This window comes from Salarias fasciatus, chromosome 1 (assembly GCF_902148845.1).
Source record: "Salarias fasciatus chromosome 1, fSalaFa1.1, whole genome shotgun sequence".
NCBI lineage: Eukaryota > Metazoa > Chordata > Actinopteri > Blenniiformes > Blenniidae > Salarias > Salarias fasciatus.
In genome coordinates this window covers 32,830,173-32,846,833 of record NC_043745.1, presented here as the reverse complement: position 1 = coordinate 32,846,833, position 16,661 = coordinate 32,830,173, and the positions used below count along the sequence as shown (strand labels likewise).

The 16,661-nt window shown below is 38.6% G+C and overlaps 2 protein-coding genes across 3 annotated transcripts; both read right to left on the bottom strand.

Annotated features, from left to right (window-relative positions):
* Positions 1-243: 243 nt before the first annotated feature.
* LOC115387643 (guanylyl cyclase-activating protein 2-like) lies at positions 244-9,991 on the bottom strand. 2 transcript variants are annotated; one of them, XM_030090447.1, is made up of 4 exons: positions 2,156-2,358; positions 1,044-1,193; positions 564-663; positions 244-437 (listed from the first exon to the last, which is right to left on the bottom strand). In XM_030090447.1, exons 1-4 carry the CDS (start codon positions 2,354-2,356, stop codon positions 307-309), a joined length of 582 nt encoding a protein of 193 aa, XP_029946307.1. In that variant the 5' UTR covers positions 2,357-2,358; the 3' UTR covers positions 244-306. The 2 variants fall into 2 exon arrangements, with proteins under 2 accessions (XP_029946307.1, XP_029946315.1); XM_030090455.1 differs by lacking the exons at positions 244-437; positions 564-663; positions 1,044-1,193; positions 2,156-2,358 and adding exons at positions 6,799-6,920; positions 7,953-8,049; positions 8,970-9,119; positions 9,797-9,991.
* A 4,011-nt stretch (positions 9,992-14,002) lies between these two features.
* On the bottom strand, positions 14,003-16,661 carry LOC115386238 (retinal cone rhodopsin-sensitive cGMP 3',5'-cyclic phosphodiesterase subunit gamma-like). The gene is made up of 4 exons (XM_030088472.1): positions 16,456-16,661; positions 14,937-15,050; positions 14,813-14,850; positions 14,003-14,092 (listed from the first exon to the last, which is right to left on the bottom strand). Exons 2-4 carry the CDS (start codon positions 15,038-15,040, stop codon positions 14,016-14,018), a joined length of 219 nt encoding a protein of 72 aa, XP_029944332.1. The 5' UTR covers positions 15,041-15,050; positions 16,456-16,661; the 3' UTR covers positions 14,003-14,015.

The following is a 16,661-nucleotide window of genomic DNA, read 5'->3' as shown; positions in this document are numbered from 1 at the left end:
AGTTAATGGAGTGACACGTCAAACACAACCCTGATTACATATAAGCTCTTGGCTTTCATTTGAGAACAGTCCCTCAATCTTCAGTTAACAGCTGTGTTGTGAATTGCTCCGGATCTCAGATCTCCAAGAAACAGTGTCCATCAAACTTTCTTCTCTGTAGCATGTTAACCTCTTAAAAAGGCTCCAGTCTTCACTTGTGTATAAAAAAAAATTCTGATAGTTAAAAAAAACCCCCAACACTTTCATATGAACGAGACACGAGTCCGTCACTGAAGGCCGCTTCTCTCTCGTGGTTTTGCTGTCCCGTCATTTACGAGGCTTGTGGCCTTCTTGCTGTTCGATGAACCACTCGCACGGCCCGATGTCCAGTTTGAGCTGCTCCATCACCCACGGGTCCTTCTCAGCCCCTTCCATGAACTCCTCCAACGTAATCTGACCTGGACGAGTCAAAAAACAGCTTAATCAATAAAATGTAAACTTACTTTGAATGATGAGGCCAAAATGATGTGTGGTCATCAGATAGAAACATGGAGTCTTTTCATCGGCTGTTGTTGAAGACTCACTGTCTTTATTCTTGTCCACCAGCTCAAATATCCTGTTGCAGGTATCCTCAACATTCACTGTGAGTCCAGGATCAGTGTGCCTCTTTATTTTGTAGATAATCTGAAATGAAAAGAAAAACAAACATAAAATGAAAGAAAAGCCAAAAAATATTATTTTAATAGTTAATACCTGAAAGCAAAATAATCATCACAAGCCAGATATGTCAATATGATACAATATGATATTTGTGGTGTTTTCTCCATCCTGGTCAGCATCCTTCCAGAAATATAGTATGTGTATGTCACTTGTAGACTTACTGATGTAAATAATAGTTGGTTCTTACTGATTTATCTGGATAAATAAACGGTAAATAAAAAATAATTGAAGTAATAACAACATACTTTGTCTTAAAGCATTAATAGAAATGATGGGATGAACCAATAGGAATAGGAAAGCTTATCAGCCAAACAAAACACAGTGAAATAAGCAGCAACGCCTACTTTGAGAATGTGCTTCACTTCCTGTCTGTCCAAACAGCCGTTTCCGTCTCTGTCGAATACTTTAAAAGACCATCTCAGTTTGTCCTCAAGTTTCCCACGAAGGACGAGGTGCACGGCCGCCACGTACTCCATGAAGTCGATTTTACCATCCTGTAAGGAAAGAGTGAAGAGTTCTGAACTGCTGCTGTAGATAGTCACAATAATTTTCACATTTATTAAGCAGTTGCTTTACAGCTTAAACCGTACTTCTACTGACTCAAGTTTCAGTTATTTCAATAATGTTGTTAAGGAGAGTTTATGTCATAGGCAATAGACCTTTTATAGCAATTAATTTGTTTCCTTCCTTCCTTGGGAAAGCTCGACCAGGAAGCAAAGTTAATCTGCTTAAAGTATATTTCATAAACAGCCCAGATGTTATACATGAGAACAAATGAGAGACAATGGCCAAAATAGTATTTTAACAGTGTTATGATATTTGAATAATTTATTATATCTGAAAAATCAATGTGAGACAAGTTCAAAACATTGAAGCTATTTGAAGTCATTTCTGGGATATTTTTAGCGTGTGAATGATGCATAACAATAAACAAAGGCAAACAGTAGAAAAAGTGAACATTTTAGAATTTGACATCAAATTAAAACAGATATAATATTTTATTTTAAGCATTTTGCTTTGAGTTAAGGCTGGAGATGATGGAAATCTATAAAATGCATCCATAAAATGGACTAAATCCCCTCCCAATAAACATACTTCAGCAGAAAGACTGGTTACATGACACAGTAAAAATGCTCTGTTTAGTTACAGAACTCACTGCTGTCAAGCAGCAGAGTCTTTTCTACCTGCAGTTTGCATGTTCTCCTTATCCGTGGCTGTTTTACTCCAGTTTGACTCCACTGTCCAGTGTGACTGTTTTGCACATAGACGTGAATATGTGTAATTGTCTGTATCTCAGCATTTGGTTTGTGATGGACTGACTGTCCAGAGTACACCCGGTCGTAATCTGCCCAGTTCGGCAGTAGTAGCAGGAAATCCTCCATCAGTTTATCTCTTTGCAGTTTTAACCTGTGTTCTGAGTTTAATCAGTGTGAGTCATCGCGAAGCTTCACATTACCTTGTTTGCATCAAAGGATCGAAACACGTTGTCCATATAGGCCGATTCTTCCTCCGATGAAGAGCTCGTTACTCCAAATATCCTCTTGAACTCATGCAAGTGCAGATTTCCACTGGGACACTCACTGGCAAACTTACGGTACAGATCCTGGATGTTTTGAAGAGTCACTTCCTTATCCGAGGAGCCCTGCACTTGACCCATAGCTTTCAACACAAAGGAGAAGAGCTCGAGTTATGGGAAAAATTGCACAGAGGATGCACGTAAAGCACGTTCATCACTGCCAATGAGCCACGAATCATTAGCCTACACCCAGTCGCAGCTCAGTGTCCTGTATGCTGGGCTATTTCAAGTTAACAAGATGCTTAAATCCCATTGATCCAATTGTCAGTCGTCTCCAAATCCTCAAGAATATTTCCTGTTTTCTGGATTGTTTGTGTCTCACTTATTTTGACAAATTCTCCTCTCGCCCAGCTGACTACATATCACTGCAGAGGGACAGCAGCTTTGCTGATGAGACACAAATATACTTGTTTAAAGGTTTTAGATCAGATATAAGATTTTCCCCTGTAGACCAGAGGCCAGCACCGGGTCCTCAGGAAGATTAAGAGTGGGATTACGTCAAAGCGTCAGCGTGGTCTTTGTGGTTGTGTTGATCCACTGAGGCTCATGTGGGAACAGATCATTGGCCTGCAGACTGCAGCTCTGGAGCCACAGCTCTTCAGCCCCTCTGCAGAAGATATATACAGATAAACATTTTCTTTTCATTTTTATTTTGGATGTATATCACACTGTTTTTCAAAAGTGGTCTAATCTCCTGACTAAAAACAGTTGAAATAGTCAGAGTTGCTAAAATGGATAAAAGAGCTAAAACTACAGTAAAAAGACAAGTATAGGAAAACAGGTAAAATGGTAAAATCACTTAAACAGTCATAAAAAGTCAAAAAGTTTCAAACTACTAATGTAGCTAAAACTGTTCTCACCATTTGGAATTGCACAGTGGCTATGAAGTAGCTTAATAGCTAAAATGGCTCAAAATTGCTGTGAAATTGCTGAAAAAACTGGCTACGAAAGCATAAAATATTATGAAATTAATCTAAATTGTAGCTTTGAAACATCACTAATGATTTGATTTTAATTTTAATTTTGTAAAGATTTTGTTTTTCTTCATTTGGGATAATTATCGTGTTTAATGGCTCAAGGCAAACCCTCCACCTGCCAGCTCGACCCCCTCCCTACAGTTCTTGTAAAAACGTGCTTATCTTCACTTGCTCCCCTCATCACCAACATCATTCATTCCTCTGTTATTTCTGGCACTGTCCCTCACTCATTCAAAACTGCTACTGTGACCCCTATCCTGAAAAAACCTGGCTTGAACCCATTGAATTTCAATAACTTTGATCCTATTTCCAACTTACCCTCCCTCTCCAAAATCCTTGAAAAATCTGTAGCCTCTCAACTCCACAATCATCTCATCACCAATGACATCTACGAGCAGTTTCAATCCGGCTTCCGTCCCCTACACAGTACTGAAACAGCACTCCTCAAAATCACCAATGACCTCCTTTTAGCCTCAGACTCTGGTTTACTTTCAATTCTCATCCTTCTTGATCTCTCAGCAGCATTCGGCACCATTTCTCATAGCACTCTGCTTCTCAGACTTTCATCCATTGGCATCTCCCAAATACCCCTCGCTTGGTTCACCTTTCTGACCGCATACAATTCATTCAGCTCAAATCTCATGAGTCCAACACCTTCTCTGTCTCTGCCGGCGTGCCCCAGGGTTCTGTCCTGGGTCCCCTTCTCTTCATCATTTACATTCTCCCGCTTGGTCACATCTTCCATAGACACAATACAAATTTCCACTGCTATGCGGATGACACCCAGCTCTACCTCTCTACCAAGCCATCTTCATCACTTCCTCCAGCCTCCCTTTCCCTCTGCCTACAAGAAATTCACTCCTGGTTCACTCTCAATTTCCTGAAACTAAATAGTTCTAAAACCCAAGTCCTCCTTGTAGGCACCTCCTCCACTCTCTCCAAATCCAACAGTTTTTCCATTTCCATCCACAACTCGACTGTCCCTCCCTCCCCTCAGGTCAAGAGCCTGGGTGTCATCCTTGATAGTACACTCTCTTACCACTCCCACATCAATAACATTACTCGGTCTGCATACTTTCACCTGCGCAACATCTCTCATCTCCGACCCTTCCTCACTTCTGAAACCACTGCCATCCTCGTCCATAGCCTTGTCACCTCCCGGATTGATTACTGCAACGCACATGGCACTATGGCAGCATGGTGGATGAGTGGTTAGCGCTCTTGCCTCACAGCAAGAAGGTCCCGGGTTCAATCCCCGGACCGTGCGGGCCTTTCTGTGTGGAGTTTGCATGTTCCTCCCCGTGTCTGGATGGGTTTCCTCCGGTTTCCCCCGTCAACCAATAACATGCACCATAGGTCAATCCTCCAGTCAGGTGATTCTGATTAACCTGACCCCACATCTGGAGATGGGTCCCCGGGCGCTCCCCGCAGCTGCCCACTGCTCCATACGGAATGCCTCAGTGGCATCGATGGATGGGTTAAATGCAGAGAAACAAATTTCGTTGTACATTCACTGTATAATGACCAATAAAGTACCTTACCTTACCTTGGTCTCCCCAACAAATCCCTCCAGAAACTGCAGCTCCTCCAAAACTCTGCAGCTCGCCTCATTACCCGGACTCCCGCCATTCACCACATCACCTCCATCTTACAGCAACTCCACTGGCTTCCAATAAAACAGAGAATTAACTATAAGACACTTCTCATTACATTCAAAGCACTCCATAACCTGGCCCCACCTTACATATCTGACCTCCTCCACATCGCCACTCCTGTCCGTTCACTCCAGCTTTATGTTCCCCCTGCTCGCCTCGTCTCCATGGGCCACAGAGCATTCAGTCGCTCTGCTCCCCAGCTCTGGAACGCTCTCCCTCCCGACCTCTGCACCATTGACTTCCTGCCACTGTTTAAAGCCAGACTCAAAACTCACCTCTTCAGACAGTCCTACTTCAACAATGGCTCATAGTCGCACTCACCATTCAATGTTGTTGCCTTTTGTTTATGTTGTTAAAGCTGCTTTTAATTTTTTTCGGTGTTTTAATGTTCAGCGTCCTTGGGTGTTGTGAAAGGCGCTTTTAAATTGAATAAATTATTATTATTATTATTATTATTATTATTATTATTATTTTATTATTTTTTTTTCATGGAAAAAAGCAAAAGAGGCTCTTTTGTCCACAAAGGTTGCAGACTCCTGGTTTGCACAGTCCGACCAGTCTGAAGACATCAGACTGTATCTCTATGCATGATGCAGTTTGTGAGAGAAGCAGTCGGAGCAATGATTTCACCACTGGAGTGTTCAAATTAGAGGATGTCCAGTAGATACAAGATTTTAATCCCCCTACAGCCACATGTCAGTGGGGGTGTACCAAATTGTTCTCTGTCCATATGCTTGATCCACTCATCAACTGATTTTTTTCTCCCCACTCAGTAAATCTTTGTTGATGGATGGATGTGACCTCGGTGTCCAATAATTTGAGCTTAAATGAAAACCGAAATGCAGCACATCCAATTTGTGGGACACAGATGGAAAGAAAGGATAAATTGGTTTTTTTTTTTTTTTTTTTTGTAAAAATCTTTTATTTCCAGAATAAAAGCACATTCTTCACAACATTCTGTTTTCACCTTAAATCCATCATACAAAAAAAATGTACAAATGAGAAAAACAAAAACACAAAATATGTTTTATTACTGCAGAAACAATGGATTAAATATTTCATTATGAAATTACCACTGTATATTTCTTACATTTTTATTATTTGACAGATTTATACAAACTGCTTAAATTTGCACAAATAAAGTATTTTTTTAAATTTGATATTAAGTTGATAAAACAGTAAAGCAGGTCATTTTAGTTAAATGATGAATGAATAATCATGACTTAAACTGCAAAAATAGAGAAAATATGTCATTCTGTGGATATGAGTAATGTAAATAAAATTGGGTAAATTCTAGTCCACCATAAATATTCAATCAAAAATTTTGTGAGTAAATACATGAAACACTTTATCTGTGGTCAAAACGCTATTAACCGCAGCAATAGTAAAGTCTGATTTTTAATTCAAAACCACAAATAATTTAACGAGTTAATAGTTTTGACAAGTTTTTTTCTTTATATAAACTCAACATCTTACCAAACAGTAGTCTTTGACCCTTCAAAAGGATATACACTTAAAGACTGAACTGATGATATAAATTCATACTTCATTGTATTTTATTGACAGAGTATATATATTTGATGACTGAATAGAATAACTATTTGCCACAGGAATATTTTAGTGTTTACAAAATTTACAAAAATGACGTGCTGAATATGTAGTGACTAACTGTACAAGCTGCTGAACTCAGACCACAGACACCCCAACCTCTGGGCCTGCTGTCAAAATCAGGGCAGCCATGAACGAGATGCACTGCACTCCGGCTCCAAGTCGCAGGAGGATCCGCATCAAGAGAGGCAGGCAAACCTCTTTAAAGCCAAAAATATGAAGACTCTTCACTTCTTCATCAGCCTTAAAATGAAAACAAACAAACCCCCTAACAATCCGGGGGTCACGGGAACCTCCCGCAGTTCTCGACGACCCAGCCGGAAGCGTTGACATCAAGCTTCAGCATGTTCATGACCCATTCGTCCTTTTGAGCACCTTCCATGAACTCCGACAGCGTGATCTGACCTGCAGGGCAGAAAAAAACAAACATCTATGCTGATGACTTTGGATTTTATTGAGGGGGAGATGTGCAACCATAAAACAATATATTCACATACAGAAAAATGTCACCGTTCCCCCCCCCAAAAAAAAAAAAAAAAAAAAAAAAAAACCTTTTAATTTGACTAATATAGGGAGGGAAACTAAAAAAAATGTCACGGCTGAGACTGTCTTGGTGACGTCATAATAAAACCTACATTTTTCAAACGATAGTTTTTTTTAATGTTATTTAAACAGCATTCATGATAAAATCTGATAAACATGATCACTGGATATAATTTAAATCTGAGTCTATTCATCAACCCATGTGCTGCAATACCACTTTCAACCACAGGAGGGTGTAGTGAGTCAGGAGAGACAGTAGGATTAGTAGCCCTTGGAGAAGGAAACAACTGTGGCACTTTAGACCTCTCAACTAACTTAATAAATCCTGTCAATCAAACTATAGACAGATTGTATATTATGGTAACTCACCAAAAGCACAAAACTTACTTAGATCTCGCCAAAAATAAACTGCTCTGTCAAAGTAAACTAAGCAAAATCTCAACTATGGTATTCTCTTTCCCTTCTTGTTTTTTAAATTAATTTAACTGAAACCTGATTTAATCAGTTATCTGTACTTTACTTGAATATAAAGTTAAAAGATGTCTTACTTTACTTTTTCTCACATACAAATATCAGTAAGATTTTTGGTTCTCCAAACTGGCTTGTTTCCCATTTCAAAAATATACCTCTAACCCTAATCCTAACCCTTACCCTAGTTAAATTAATATTTAATATCATGTCTTTTTTTCGGAGGCCTTTATAAAATTCCATCTGCTTGTCTGCCTTTCCTTTAACAGTGATATGACCTCAGTTTCCTTCAACTGTTTCTGTCTTTATTTAGGTCACTGATGGGGGATCTAAACATACTCACATGGTAGTTTTCTCTAAAAGACACAAACATGCTGCTCAAGATCTTCATGAGTTAAGCTCTTGTTGCTCTCTGCACCAACTCACCATCGTTGTTTTGGTCGACCAGCTCAAAGATCCGATCGCAGATCTCTGTGGGAGTCATGTTGAGGTCCGCTGTCTGGAGCTTGATTTTATGGATGATCTGTAACGAGACGCCGGTGTTGTAAGGAAGTCTGGGTCTGAATGTGCAGCATATTTTACTGTTGCTCATAGACTAGATCAGGGATCTGAAACCTCTGGGGCAACTGAAATTTTTTTTTCTCTCAAGACATCAACACTCATGCTGAAAGTAACAGTGAGATTGGGAATCAGGATAAAGAGAGAGACAGCAGCACTGCAGCTCTTCTACTGATCAAACTAAACTGAGTTGGTTTTCTTCCTCTGTCAGGAAGATCTAAATAGGCTTCTAAATTTCCATTTATTTCAGGTAGAGTTGTCCATGCAAGTGTGTTTTTTATGGCATACGTCATATATTTCATAAAAATATACCACTTTTTGCAGTGGGCTGAGAAAAAAACTCTGTTGACTATATTGATAATCAAAGTTTCATACAATCTGACACAAATTCCATTTCTCAGATGTCCTATTTTCTCTAAAAGATTTTAAACAGGTCAAAAAACTGAACAATACCAATATAGTAACACAGTTACCTTAAGTTCCACAGGATAACTGTAAAAGTATGTTATCTAATTTCTGCCCGCCAATCAGGCCTCAAGATACTTTTACTTTGTGAATTTACAGGCTTACTGTAAAGCACTGCAGGGATGTTCACTTTGAAAATAGCCTCAGCAGACCCCACACTGACCTTATTTTAGACCCTGGGAAGCTAAACAACATGACCCCTGACTCTAATCCAGCCATCACTGGGACAGCACTATAATCCTTCAGGATATAAGGTTATGAAACCAGGTAACTTCTGAGAGCTTTACATAACTCTCTATTCTATTTCTTGCAGAAAAGTCATAAAGTGTGTCGGGGTTGTATTATTGACACTTTTCAAGGACGACTGCTAAAGAAAGTTGATACATATCATAATTCAGCAGAAATGTCGACTCTTCTCACCCTGATGAGCCTTTTCACCTCGCCTCTGTCCAGTTTTCCATTTCCATCTTTGTCGTACATCTTGAAAGACCATTTCAGTCGATCTTCAAGGTTTCCACGTAAGATCAAATGAAGTGCTGCCACATACTCCAGAAAGTCCAGTGTGTTGTCCTGTGGGCACATTGAAAAATAACTCAGTGGCAAATGGTAATGGTAATAATATGAATTTAAAAAATGCTAATTTTATTATTGAGGCAAGTAGAACTTATCTACGTTAATGATCAGAGATAAGAGATGCAGCTGTACTAAATACTTTTCCTGACTTGCATAAATTAAAATTATAAAGTGCTTCATAAATCTAAAAAAGTGGTTTAAGTCAATTGTCTTAGGCTGTAAGTTTCTTTACTTTCATTTGGTACTATATCTAAACCATACTGCACTTACAACACAGCATATATAGGACTCCAGGACTGGATAAAGTTTTTCCAATGTGGACCAAATTCAGAAAAATAAATCCACTGTAGAGCCACACAATCTTACTTTAGTTCGGTTCTGCTGTTTTTAGGTACTCGGAATAAAATTATTATTTTGTTGCAAAGCGACTTTGTTCAGGGAAATTGTTAATCTCAAAAGAACAAAACAGTAAAGTCCAGTTTCATATGTGGGCCAATTCAGCATCAACCAGCAAAGATAGTTTTTGGGTGAAAATGGATGTTTTCTCCCCTCTAATTTTCAGTTACATGACAGAGATTCACACTCTACTCTGAACAACATTGCAAGAGGAGCACAGTTTATCAGAAAAAGAGAAAGCGGTTGATCTGGTGTGGCTGTGATCTGTGGATCTCTACCCTGTTGGTGTCGAAGGAGCTGAAGATGGTCTCGATGTAGAGGCACTCCTCCGAGGAGTTGCTCGGGACGCCGAAGATCCTCTTGAACTCGTGCAGGTGAAGCGCCCCGCTGGGACACTCCTTCATGAACAGGATGCACAGCTCCTGAATCTGAGCCAGGTCCATCTCCTCGCTGCGGCTTCCCTCCTGCCCCATGATTGCCTGGATGGAGTAAATGTGTCTGCCTGGATGAAAGGACGTCTGTTTGGTCCTCGGTGCTCGCACGGTCCTCTCAGTCCAGAGAACTTTACACAACTGCCTCTCAGTGAGCGTCCAAGGGCGAGTTAAGCTGCAAATAGGATAATCCTCTTTCCTCATGTGATTTTTACTCATCCAGGCAAAGTTCAGGCCAATCTTAACCGTGTTTGGCTGCACTTCTCCTCTAAGGTGCCAGAAGTGGTGATCTTCAGAGGTGTCTTCTTAATTGGAAGATAGGTAAACTCAATTAAAGCCTCTGGCTTTCATAAGAGGTGTGTTCAGCACTACCGAGAGTTCATAGGCCCCCCTATAGTGGCTGTTCACATATGCCGACAGAAAAACAACTCTACACATCAGCTTCACTTGCAATAAGACAACTGCAATAACTACATGCAAAACATTATATATATATATATATATATATATATATATATATATATATATATATATATATATAGCGATACATACATACAGTAAAAGTATCTTGAGGCCATACATACATACATACATGCACACACACACACACACACACACACACACATATATGTATATATGTGTATATATATAACACAAATACAGGTAAATGCAAAACAATGTGTAGGGCCGGGCCCTGCACATTGTTTTGGGTAGGGCCGAAAGTAAACCCCTCCGAATTGGAACATACCTCCAAAATTAAATCATAAATGGAGAAATGCCTTTTATGTGTTGTAAAGAAATACATTTATGACTTATTTAAGGTGTTTAGAAGAAAATGGCTGATTTTGCTTAATTCGGACTTTAAAGAACACAGCAGAGTGTCGGGAGTCACATTATTGGCCATTAACATAGAAACCACCTACAGAGAAACCTGAGGTCAATGGAGGACACACCCAAAGAGTTTAATACCTGAGGGATTGTGGTGACTTATACTATTAGTCACTCGGCTGGGTGCAGAGAGAGATCAGTTTACACTGGGATTCAATGAAAATCCATCCAAAGTCATTGTCCAAGTTGAGTGATGTTCCAATGACGTGCTAACAGGCTCAGCTGCAGAAGGCACACAGATCGCAGAATTACTAAGTTCAAAATAAGGTTTCAAGGTTTTAATGAAAATAATAAAGTCTTAGAAAAATCAAACTTAATCTGAGGTGTAGACAGTTGCATAGATCCTTTACAAAGTGTTACAAATACGGAGCAGACGTCTTGGTTGGAGAGTCGGCAGGTGGATGACTGGGGCTGGGATGCAGAGCAAGTGGAGACTCTGCTGGCTGCACAGGTCAAGATCAACAGACTGAAGACGGAGGGACACAGAGTCAGACAGCGGTTCATAACACCGAGAGCCGAAATGCTGGTCTCACGGTTATAGCCTGGCGTGGAAGTGACGTCTCCAGTCCCCTTAAATAAAGCAGCTCCTAGTCTGGGCAGTGAACGCCACCTCCACACCACAGGTGAAACAAATCAGCAATCAGCAGCCAGAACAAAAACAAGGCCACAGCAGCCAGTGTGCAGAACAAGACAGTCTGGGAAATATTTAAACCAAAGAGAGTCGCCTTAACAACAGAGATCCCATGTAAATGTTACGTAGTGAAGCTTTAAAGGGGCTGTATCATGCAAAATTCACTTTTTGTATGTTTTAACCTTGTTATATAGTTATGTACTCACCAAAAACACCCCCAAAGCGTTTTTTTCCTTCATGCCTGCGTGTTTGAGCTTTTCTCGTGTTTCTGCTGCTCAGAGAGGCAGCCCCTCCCGCACCCGTGAAAACGGTCTGTTTCCCACGTTGACGTCACACTGTGAAGACGGCTCCCCTGAGCCCCCCTCCCGCAGGCCCTGGGCAATCAGCGTTGCCGCTTTTTTCTAACTCTGATTACGGAGATAAACTTTGACCATCATCTGAAAGCAACAATCAAGCAGGAGCAAGAGTCTGAGGGGTCTGCGCTTGGTGAGTTTCTAACAGGAAAAGACATTTTAGCGTGTCTTTGTGTGTAGAGAAGCTAGAGCTAAAGAGCTAACGCTAGCCAGCGTATTTGTTTAGAAGCGCTGATTGGTTCAAGTTCGCTGACAGTCAAAGTCCACAGGGGGAGAGGCGGAATTTCAGTGAAACAGAGCGTTTTTCTCTTCCGGGTTTCAGAATTAGCCCCAGAAATTCTTTTATTTCACACAAAATGACTTTTCCTTAGCGCCAAAAATAAACTATTACCATGTTAATGCCATTTCTAGGGTTTGGACTAGCTAAAAGAACATGATACAGCCCCTTTAATGCTGAAATAGATCGCACTATATATATATGGTGTTGAATAATTGTTTATTATCAATTATAAATGCTATTTAAAATGCCTAAGTATTCTAAAATTCTTGTTTTTTTTCATTTTCAAAATATCCTTTTATTTTAAGATACTTTGATTAAGCATTTTGAATACTGTTTTTAAATTTCTATTTATTGTGAAAAAATAAATTTGAGTTTGCTCCTGTTTTTTCAAAAGTACACTTACATCAAATATGTAGTAACAACATACAAAATGTGGATTCATTCAGTTTATATTTAATTTTTCTGAATTCTCACGTACTCTTGGCCTCAGATAATCCTTGCTGTTTAAACAAAATCTCACATTCCAATAAAAAAAATGGATGTTTAATTAAAGTGAAAATGAAGTTTAATCAAAAGGGTAATGGGATGACTTCTTTCTTTCACAACAGCAGCAGCAGTAAAGGAGATCTCTCTGGTCATGAGGCTCTGAGATCTTAGATTAAATCTGTTACAGTAAATCTGGCCTCTTCAGGTAATCCTTCACTGACTCCATGATGAGGCTACGGCTTTAGATGGGAGACTTCAAACTTTCCTCAGGTATGTTTGGATTTAGAAACCTTAAGATTTGGATTATAACATCATCAATGCAAATGAATATCTGTATATCCTTTTTCAAACACAATCTTTCATGGAGACTTCATTTTTTTAAACTTTTCATGTGAAATGTCAGTGATGTTGAAACAGACAAGAGGCAGTGAGACAGTGTTGTGCCCATTTTGTTTGTCTATAACACATTAGTATACATACTGTTATGTGGTCATAAATGTGGGAGCATAAAAGCAAATATTAGTTTACTATACTTTGTTTGCTGCTCAGAGAAGTTGTTGACGGGTTAGTGTAAGTTTATATAACAGAAATCAACTGAAGTGGAGTAAGAAAGTAAGAAAACGAGAATTTTTGCATATTATAGTTCACAGAACTTTTCTATCATTGTCTTTCACCATCATCTGAATATCATGTTACTTCTTTTATTACTTTTTTAAGTTGAGTTTTCAATAAATAAAGATTAGCGTCAGTTGTTACAGCTCAATTTCTCAAACCAAACAACATAAAATAGTCTGATCTACACTAAGCATGTCCGGTAGAATCCTAATTTCACCAGAAAACAATATTCTGGGAGAAAATATTCAACTAAGTATTCAACTCACTTATTAATAACAAATCACTGGTTTTTGAGTAATAACAGCAGCTTAGGAAAAGGAATAGTTCTGAAAGTTTGAATGTTACTCTTAAAAGAGATTTCAGATAATTTGCTGTAGATTAAATAAGTAGTAAACTGATTTGTATCAACATTTTAATATTTATTTTACAGAAAATATGGAGGAAAAGTTTCTGCAACTCAGTAAAACACGGGACAACAAACGGTCAGAGGAAAATTATTTTATTTAAGTGTACCGACATTGACTGAACCAAATCTAACAGGAAATGGCAGATTTACATAATTAAAGGAGAATGTAAAGCTAATTACAAGGTAGCTTATTTGTGTAGCAAAAATAATTAAAAATAGAATATATTTATTTCTAATGGGTTTGATTATGGCAAGACAGGTTACAGAAACAGGCTCCAGAAAAAAAAAACAAACCTTGAAATCACAAGAGATGTGCTCCACCATGACCTCTGAACCCACACCTGATGACCCCAACCTCAAAAAAATAAAAACACATGAAACCACATTTTCTGGGTCCAGGGTGGATTCTACACGATGCCAAACTGCGCCAGGTCGCTCAGCTCCATGTCGCCAAACGCCTCCCAGGGGCAGACCACGTTAGCATCTGCAGGGACGGGAAGGAGAAAGGGAGCATGGGTAAACATTTACACTCCTCCATCCTGTCTGTTTCATGCTTTTCTTCTTATTTCTTCTCTGTAAAGTTTTTCTGACGTCTCTAAGATTGAGACTTTCGGAGGAATCAGCTTGAGAAAATGAATATGGGGTGAACTGCTCTCACTTTATAATGATCAAATAGCAAAATGTACATGAATAGTTTGTTTTAATACATGTAAATAACAGACTAGCAACCGATGTATACATTATAAAATTAGAATATATTTTTTCATTATACTACATATTTAAAAGTATACCAGATTGGAGTTTTGCAGAATTGTGTTCACACTCATGCTTACTCACCAGTAACAAATTAGACTAAAGTTAGTCAACAAATTTTAAGTGATAACTGAATTACTGCTATTTATGAAAAAATATTTTAGTAACTTACTTAATGCCATATTAAGTAATTTAAACTAAATGGAAAAAAGTGTGTGTGTGTGTTTGTTGTGTATGTGTGTGTGTGTGTGTGTGTGTGTTTGTGTGTGTGTAATAGTTATATATTTTCTTTTACTCCTTTTGTGTATTTTTACAACTGTACTGTTCTCTCTCTTTTCATATATTAGCATTTATGGTTTTATTGATAGAAGATAATTGCCTTTTCATGAGGGAGGAACTTTTTAATTGTATTCATTTCAAAGTGAAAAACTAAACATGAACTCTGTCTCACCTCCAAGGCCTTCCATCCCAGGGACATCGTTTCCCATGCTTTCAGAGAGAAAGGGAAAAAGATTAAATATTCTGCTGTGGGGACAAATAAAATGATGCATGTAGAAAAACGAGGGTGGACTCACCCCTTCTGTCCGGCTTTGGGAGCCTTGCTCTTGAACTGCCTGGTCTCCTTCTGCTTGAACTTGGGAGGGGCGGCCTTTCCGCTTCCTGTGACTCCTGCATTCATCTTTACAACTCTGGATCACAAAACAGGGTTTATTTCAACTTTATTCGAAATACAACAAAGGAAAAAGTACAGTACACTTTATCTCCTTAAGAGTTTAACCCACTGTTTATAAAACTCACTATTAATAACTTGGTCTTTTCAGCTAAAGTGTCATAAATACACGTCATATCCTCGAGATTTAATCCTCTTAGCGGCCCCCTGACTCAAAGCGACAGCTCAGCTATTAAAGGTGAGGGATCAGTGTGTGAAAACAGAGGATCAAAATCTGACCTGAGGATGATCTAACTGAGGCTGGAGTGTTCTGGGACACAGATTACCTTTAAGATTATAATTTAATCCTCAAAGGGCATATTTAACACATTAAGATGCCTGCATGTGCCTCAACATGCTGACCTGGGCACCTGCAGTGTTGACTGGGGAAATGTTCAATGATTTGGTTTTTTTTTAAAATTCATTTTACTATCTCAAAAATTGTGGGCAAGAACGCAAATACGTAGAATAATTAAAAGAAAAAACACAGTTATTGCTATCACTATACAATAATAGAAAATGTAAGTTTTTATAGGACAGCCTGACCCTACTTGCTTTCTTAGTTTTGTATCAGATGTTAAAAATGATTATATTTTCCTAATTTTCATTGCATACAATACCACACAGCATTTGACCATTTTCATTTATAAAGCACTTTTACAAGACCATGACTGAAACAATGTGCTCTACGTGAGGAATGCGGCCAAAGTTAAACATTTAAATCTTCATAACATGAAAGACATCATTTGCATTCTAGGTAACTGATGAAATACTGACAGCTGAGTTTGAACAAATCAAAGAGAATGTCTTAATAATCAGAAGATCGATTTTAGTATATATAACATTATATACCGCTGGAGAGACTTGGTCCAGCAATCTATAGATTTGTATTCTGAGTGTTATAAGGAAATACGAGATAATGGTTGGGATTGTCTTTACTTAAAACTTCAAACAGTCAAACAAAATGTCTTGAAAAAGAACAGAGAAAGCTACAGTTCTATGTTTCTGAAATTTCAAAATTCAGGGATGAGTGTTGTATTTGTAGTTTTCAAAGAAATGAACAATCTGATTTACAAAAGGTGGAACACTGATAAATATATGTAGCAGCAGTCACAGAAAGCTTACATTAGAAATGAGATAAGTTGAATATTATTACATGAAAATAAACAAAATGAAACTGTAACATTTTTGATAAATCTGAGGATTAGGCAGAGAAATGCATTTCATATTAATTTTTTACAACATGAGTCTTTCCAGAAAATATCAAACATTTTTTAAACTCTGATGAATAGAATAAACTTTTTAAAAAGCACATCGCTCATCAATAACAGCATTTCCTTGCTTGTGTTAGCTATTGCAAAATTCATTGATATAAATGCACTCACTTGTTTGGTTGGAGGTTTGGACTTCAGAGAAGTTTCTCTTTGCAGAGAAGAAGCAAATAAAAGCAGCTGCAAGACAAAGACAGGATCTTCTTTCTTCTTGCAGTCTCTCTTTTCTGTGTGGCTGGATGCTGATGCAGCTTTTATACACCTGAAGTCCTCCCACCGGCAACGTGCTACAAAGGCCCAGGTATTTTGGGTGAGGGCTT

What these genes read in the sequence shown, in the direction of transcription:
- LOC115387643 (XM_030090447.1), bottom strand. Translation starts at nt 2,356, where the DNA reads ATGGGTCAAGTGCAGGGCTCCTCGGATAAGGAAGTGACTCTTCAAAAC. An exon ending in GATCCTTTGATGCAAACAAG is followed by an intron (nt 1,194 to 2,155) that starts GTAATGTGAAGC and finishes CTTTCCTTACAG; the next exon opens with GATGGTAAAATCGACTTCAT. An exon ending in GGTGGACAAGAATAAAGACA is followed by an intron (nt 438 to 563) that starts GTGAGTCTTCAA and finishes TGACTCGTCCAG; the next exon opens with GTCAGATTACGTTGGAGGAG.
- LOC115386238 (XM_030088472.1), bottom strand. Translation starts at nt 15,040, where the DNA reads ATGAATGCAGGAGTCACAGGAAGCGGAAAGGCCGCCCCTCCCAAGTTC. An exon ending in CCCAAAGCCGGACAGAAGGG is followed by an intron (nt 14,851 to 14,936) that starts GTGAGTCCACCC and finishes TCTCTCTGAAAG; the next exon opens with CATGGGAAACGATGTCCCTG. An exon ending in TGGGATGGAAGGCCTTGGAG is followed by an intron (nt 14,093 to 14,812) that starts GTGAGACAGAGT and finishes CCGTCCCTGCAG; the next exon opens with ATGCTAACGTGGTCTGCCCC.